General features: G+C 38.1%; 1 protein-coding gene across 6 annotated transcripts; it reads right to left on the bottom strand.

Moving 5' to 3' along the window:
• Positions 1-497: 497 nt before the first annotated feature.
• LOC105117968 (uncharacterized) lies at positions 498-5,613 on the bottom strand. 6 transcript variants are annotated; one of them, XM_011015794.1, is made up of 4 exons: positions 5,085-5,613; positions 1,516-3,441; positions 837-1,323; positions 498-764 (listed from the first exon to the last, which is right to left on the bottom strand). In XM_011015794.1, exons 1-2 carry the CDS (start codon positions 5,206-5,208, stop codon positions 1,856-1,858), a joined length of 1,710 nt encoding a protein of 569 aa, XP_011014096.1. In that variant the 5' UTR covers positions 5,209-5,613; the 3' UTR covers positions 498-764; positions 837-1,323; positions 1,516-1,855. The 6 variants fall into 6 exon arrangements, with proteins under 6 accessions (XP_011014096.1, XP_011014098.1, XP_011014095.1 ...); XM_011015796.1 differs by having other exon boundaries at positions 498-960; positions 1,045-1,323; XM_011015793.1 differs by having other exon boundaries at positions 498-1,323.
• Positions 5,614-6,082: the final 469 nt, after the last annotated feature.

Raw genomic sequence — 6,082 nt, 5'->3', positions numbered from 1 at the left:
TCGTCCATCCAATCCAACCCATCAACCCTCACCATCCACATAAAACTCACTCTGCCCTAGCCTAAATTCTGAAGTTGATTAGACAATCCTCTGCTAACCCCCGAAATCCTCGTCCATCCAATCCAACCCATCAACCCTCACCATCCACATAAAACTCACTCTGCCCTAGCCTCCCCTTCCATCAATCAAGCCAAAGATGATTAGACAATTATCAATCAATTAGATTGCTGGCTGCACCTTGATTTTAAATAATCAATATAATACAGGACTAATGCATTATGAACATGTTTGTGATATGAGAAATGTTGACAGAGGTGATAGCACTTGTTGTGCTAGCCGAAGGGGAAGTAACAGTGGCAGTACGTTCACGGTAATGTTCGTCATCTTAGCATAACTGTGGTGTTGACTTAAAGCAACTTTGGCTTTCAACAATCACAAACTCTTCTCATGATAGAAGTTATCTTTCTTAAGCTCTAGGAATATATAAAAACCACAAATAAATGTTGCAATTTATCCACTTAAAAATTGAAGCGAAAGAGCATGCTAGATAAAGGGTCGTCTTCAATAATCATTTTCAAGTAAGGAAAATCGTGCACAGAGAGGCTTGAAACGTCTTTACCTCTCAATTCGTGCCAATTTTAAGACACCATTCTGCTGTCTTAGTCCAAAGAAATACTACTAAACTACACTGGATTACGCCAACAAACAGCATTGTCTTCATCTAACAAAAGCAACATTGTCTTCAAGGCATCAATTTCCCAATCCTATAAAAAAAATAAAAAAATCAAACTTCCTGAAAACCCCGTAACATCATCGCAAGATAATTAACAAAGTACCTGCTACAGCCATGATAAATAGCAAGCCGCTCAAAGCAACACCACCCGTGACTGTAACCTACACAAAAGACACTGCCTTTCGACCAAATGACGTGCTCTTTCCTTCATCCAAGGACTTCACTGACTTCACTCCACCACCGATGCAAAATTAAAAGCAGTAAATTAGAATAAAAGGGTGGGTTATTGCTAAAAGAGAAACGTTAGTTACCTCGGAAGCTTGGGAGCCCTTAAACAAGGAAATAAATCTTCTCGCCAACATCTCTCTCTTAGGATTTGCACAAATGGCGTTCGGGTTTCGCTACATCGATTTGCTGTTTGGGATTTAGCGGCGCCGATTGGTCAACGTCGCCTTCAACAGCGTTATAATTTGGAGCATAGCAAAGACAGACTGCGAACTCAATGTGTTCTGCTGGAAGTCAGATTGAAAGAGAGAAAGAAATCACGACTCGAAAACTGACTCAGTTGTCTTCTTTACCGGGCGGATTGTCTACAATAAGAGCCAAGGGCCCATAATGGAAAATCCTAAGTGAGTAGATTTTTGTGGAAGGGACTTCACTTATGGTTTGCAAAACTACAAGGACTAAATTATAAAACCATACACAATACAGAGACTAAATCATAGAATTTACAAGAGCAACAATGGAAAATAAATAAATTAATAAAATGCTGCATTTTCTACCATCAAATATGGAATCAAAATCTTTCTCGAGTTATATTTTCTTTTATTTTGCTTTGTGGGGTAATCTTACAGCTCATTCATCAACATCACTGGACAGCATAAATGGCAACCTAGTGCCCTGTTCTTCTTCCACTCTCCCATGCCGATCCACCATCACTGATTTGCTTGAAGGGAAACCATGCTCGAACTCGATTATTATATAAATATATATAATCAAGAATGAGAAATGTAGATACAACGCGATAAGCCTCGAAGTTCAGTCTTTCTACAGCCGTTGTAATGAGTACAGAAAGCAATGAAGCCAATGAAATAAGAGTCTGCAGTAAAAGAGAGAAGGAAACTAGCCTCTTTCATCTCCCACCCAGTTGTTCTTATCCTTCGGCCCAGTAGGACCTTCTTCTCCACAGAGTTCCACTGGAAACCCCTCAAATATGTTCTTTACTGAATATCTAAAACCCACGGGCAAATGATTAATTATCTTATCAAGCTCGATTCTTGAACCATAGACAATCGTTGGACCCCATTTTCCCATAAACTGTAACCAGCAAGGCTCAATGAAATCACTACCTTCAAGATACTCTGCTGCAATAATTTCATAACGGGTGCTTGAATCCACGTATAAATTACTACGTGCTGCATCGTTCCGTATTCCTATTCCAAGTTTAGTGGAACCCTGGATGTAACACCCGGGATGAGGGAAGCTAGCATGTCCGTTTTTTGATGAATAAACAATAGCTTTGTTCCCCTCTATGTACTCCAAATCACAAGCATCAACCCATTCACCACCACTGTGCTGAGAGAAGTATATACTCCACAGCTCTCCAGTAAAGTTGCATATGCGGAGAGTGAAATGCTCCCAATCGCCTACATGCTGCCCAATCTTGCCAAGCGAAATATTCAATGGTCCAACTTTAAGAGTACCTGGCCCATTGAAGGGATAGAAAACCCACACTGCAAGATCAGTAAAAGTCCCACCAAGAGCAGGCTTCACATGAACGTAAAGTTTTGCACTTTCCAAGCTTCCCTGTTTGACAGTATTTCTTTTGCCATCGGAAGGCAAGTCTATCCAAAATGCACCATCATTTGTTGCACCGCCTGGCAAATTAGTGCCCTCTGCATCTATGGGTTCACCAGATGAATCCCCAGCTTTGTACAAGAGTGCTCCATTTTTCAAGAACCATGGCACAGAAGATGGCAAATAGACCTCATTGGGATGAAAGAAAACTGTAGGCCCATAGTGCTTCATGAGTGCATGGATTTGTTCGAGGTTTGGCATGGCATGTAGTTGGTTTAAATTCTTCAAGCATGCAATATGCAACTCCTCTTCAGAGGTCCAGTAGCCGCAGAAAAATGTGCCAACTGAAATACCTTTCCCTAGCACTCCTCGATGGCTGGGTCTTGTACTCCAAACTCGAACCGGTAGATTTAAAAATTTAGAATATGATTCAAGTAGTAGATGATAGGGTTCACATTCATCTGTCAGGTCTGCTCGAACACACCGTACTTCATCCAAATCTGGCTTGTCTGGATTGTTGGTGACTAGAAACCCCAAGGGCTTAAAACCCTCAGGAGGCTGAGGAAGCCAGAAGAAGCCACATCCTCCATACTTCTCCTCACTTTCATCATCTGAACTCCAAACTAATGTATAATCTACGGGTTTTAGAAGAGTTGGTGAATTGGCAGCTTCTGGCTCGAAGCAAGCCACCTCACGAACCACAAGAACAAAACCCCACAAGGGCTTATTGTTGAATTGGCAATAGTGGCCAAGGCTGTAGAATCCATTAGGCACTCCCACAGGTTTATAGAATGAAACTCCTTTTTTCTTGTCCTGCAAGAGATTGCTGCTCCAAATGAACTCAAACCTGGAGATTTTGAGGGCTTCAATTTTGCCCAAGTTTATTCTTCCAGAAGCAAATCCTCGGCCTGCTGTTAGAGGTGAACAAAACAAGAAACCATTAAGCAAACCACATTTCTAACTTGAAGGTTCCTCTTCAACACTCTATTTTACGATTCTTTTACTTTCAAATTTATGGCATTTAAAACTATGACAAAATTTTGAGGCTTCAATAGCCGAGTATGGCAATAAAAGCAAAGAGAAGACTCTGCACAGAAAAACCAAAAAGGAGGCTTTTCCATTTATTACGTATAGCAGCAACAACTCAAGAAACAAGCATGGACACGGATGTCAGTGACAGTATTTAGAAACACTAACAAGAGAATATGCGGGTGCTCAGAGTTTTTCAGATGTAAATACGATCAAATAACTACTAAAAGCTTGTGTAGTTCTCAGGAGGGAATAGTTTCAAGAATACTTAATAGAAATTTCCTCCTCTCTCTTCAAAGACTGTAATAAAGCCAAGGGAATTTACTTGCAATAACATTATCAAACAGAAACAGAGGATCCTATCAGAAGAATATATGAAGAGAGGAAAGAAGAGAGACAGGGAGGTGGTAAAGGGTGAAGTTGCTGCCGGATAGAATTTTGGACGTATTTGATCCTATGGAATTCAAAACAATAATGCAATGAAACAACAAAAAAGACAACCATGTGCATTAAAATAGGGAAAAAATGACAAACAAACAAATGCACAATAGCCTCGAAAACCACTTAGTCATACAACTTCATTCATTAGGAGACCAAAAAATTCTAGCCAAACCTACATTTGCATAAGGACAAAGCATAATCAAGTGAAATGCTCCCCACCCCAACATGTCAAGACAGTTAAAGAAGCAAGATGGCAAATTTTTTTTTTTAATATATATATATATAAAGGCAAGAAAGCAAAGGGAAAACATCTTGAAGCTGAGAATTGCCAGTCATGTTAATATAGGAATAAAACAAGAATAAAATTCCGGGCTGCAACAAGGAGTGCATGATGCCATATAATTTATAGAGGACATCCTCGTTTAAATGATTTGCCTGGTAATTAAAGTACCATGGGAAAAATTGAAGAAAGTATGAATAAGGCGTGAAGAGCATACAAAAAATGATCCAAAATGAATAAATTCAGGACAATACCCTTCTTTATCCTAGGAATATAATTGAAGAGGAAACAAATACCATTTTTAAAGCTGCAAAGCTTGAATCACATTCAGATTCGCGAATGTGAGCCAAGAAAGTGAAGAGAGATTAACGGAAAACTTGTGCCTCTAGAGACTAATTGACAAAGTCTTTGCACAAATGTTTCTTCTTTAAATCGGCCAACCAAAAAGTAGACTACAAACAAAACAACAGAGTCCAACTTGACAAGAACACAAGCATGTTGAAAAAACATGGCGAAGTTCCAATCCTCATGAGAAATGAAACGTCACCAATTGAACTCGGACTTGATCAAATGCTTATATACAGTCACTCATGTACATCTAAGGGAAGAAGGAAGAAAGAGAACAACGAATAAACCATCCAAAAAAAAAAAAAGCATAAGCCCATGAATGATCCATGTTTATATGAAGAAGCAAAAACCCAATAAACCAAAAACACCCACCAACCAGAAAACAAATCAGAACCCATCATAGAATAAATGAGATAAGACTACTAGAAAATAAAATTTGATGAAAATAGGGGGTACCTTGAGACCAATCGGGAAGAGGAGAAGGTAAAGAGAAGGTGTCAGGTTCAGGCGGCAACAAAATGGAGGTTTTCCTCCAATACAAACAGTTACACCAAAAATTTCTTTCCTCGCACCAAGACATTCTCCTATTGCACCCAAATGGCTAAATTATCTCCCTTCTACGTTACCAGTCAGAGAATATCACAATACTACGATGACCATCACCATCAACAACAGCAAAGATAGTGTAATTAAGGACTTGGACATGTAGTAGTGTTAAACAACAATTCAGGAAAGCATGTATTTTTCAAAGTTTCATGATGCGGGATTTTTTCTTGTTAAGTAATTGTTTGTCGATACACAAAATAATGGATTCACCTTGTTGCTAGAGTGTTGAGTGTTGATTGGATTTTGGGTCTATCAGCAACTTTCGGTTTTCTTCTTTTTTCACTTTTTATCTTCTATTTTTCTAGGAGGAAGAAGAGAGGATCAACTCTTGGCTCCAAGAAAAAAGGTTTTTTTTTATTATTATTATTAATGAGCACTGATGGGACCATACCGTTTGAAAAACATTATTAAAATACGATAATTTAAGATGCTAATATCAATTAAAAATGAAGTGTCGTTGAAGAACACATTCCGGACGCGGCTTCTGTCTCTAAACCGACAGCACCTTCACTTGAACCCAACAAATATCCATAAAAATACTTATATTTTTTTTTCTAAAATAATTAAAAATGATGGGACCGTTTTAGTTACTGTCTGTTTGTTATGGGACGCCAATTGATATTATATTTTTGAACTGTAATGTTATTAAAACATCGCAGTTCACAACTGTAATATTTTCAAACTCTACCATTTAATTAAGTCTTTTTAATCTTGTATTATTCTATTATTTATTTATATTTTTTTAGATTAATTACTAAATTTATTCAAAAAAACATTATTGATTGAACAAGATCAATCATGATTATAATCATGACAAATATAGGCTATAAGATGAGTGACGAGGAGTA

Source organism: Populus euphratica, unplaced genomic scaffold (genome assembly GCF_000495115.2).
Source record: "Populus euphratica unplaced genomic scaffold, PopEup_1.0 scaffold1650.1, whole genome shotgun sequence".
NCBI classification, from domain to species: Eukaryota; Viridiplantae; Streptophyta; class Magnoliopsida; order Malpighiales; family Salicaceae; genus Populus; species Populus euphratica.
The sequence above is the reverse complement of the archived record's forward strand: the minus strand, read 5'-3'. Positions and strand labels throughout refer to the sequence as shown.

What these genes read in the sequence shown, in the direction of transcription:
- LOC105117968 (XM_011015793.1), bottom strand. Translation starts at nt 5,208, where the DNA reads ATGTCTTGGTGCGAGGAAAGAAATTTTTGGTGTAACTGTTTGTATTGG. An exon ending in TCTTCCCGATTGGTCTCAAG is followed by an intron (nt 3,442 to 5,084) that starts GTACCCCCTATT and finishes CACCTCTAACAG; the next exon opens with CAGGCCGAGGATTTGCTTCT.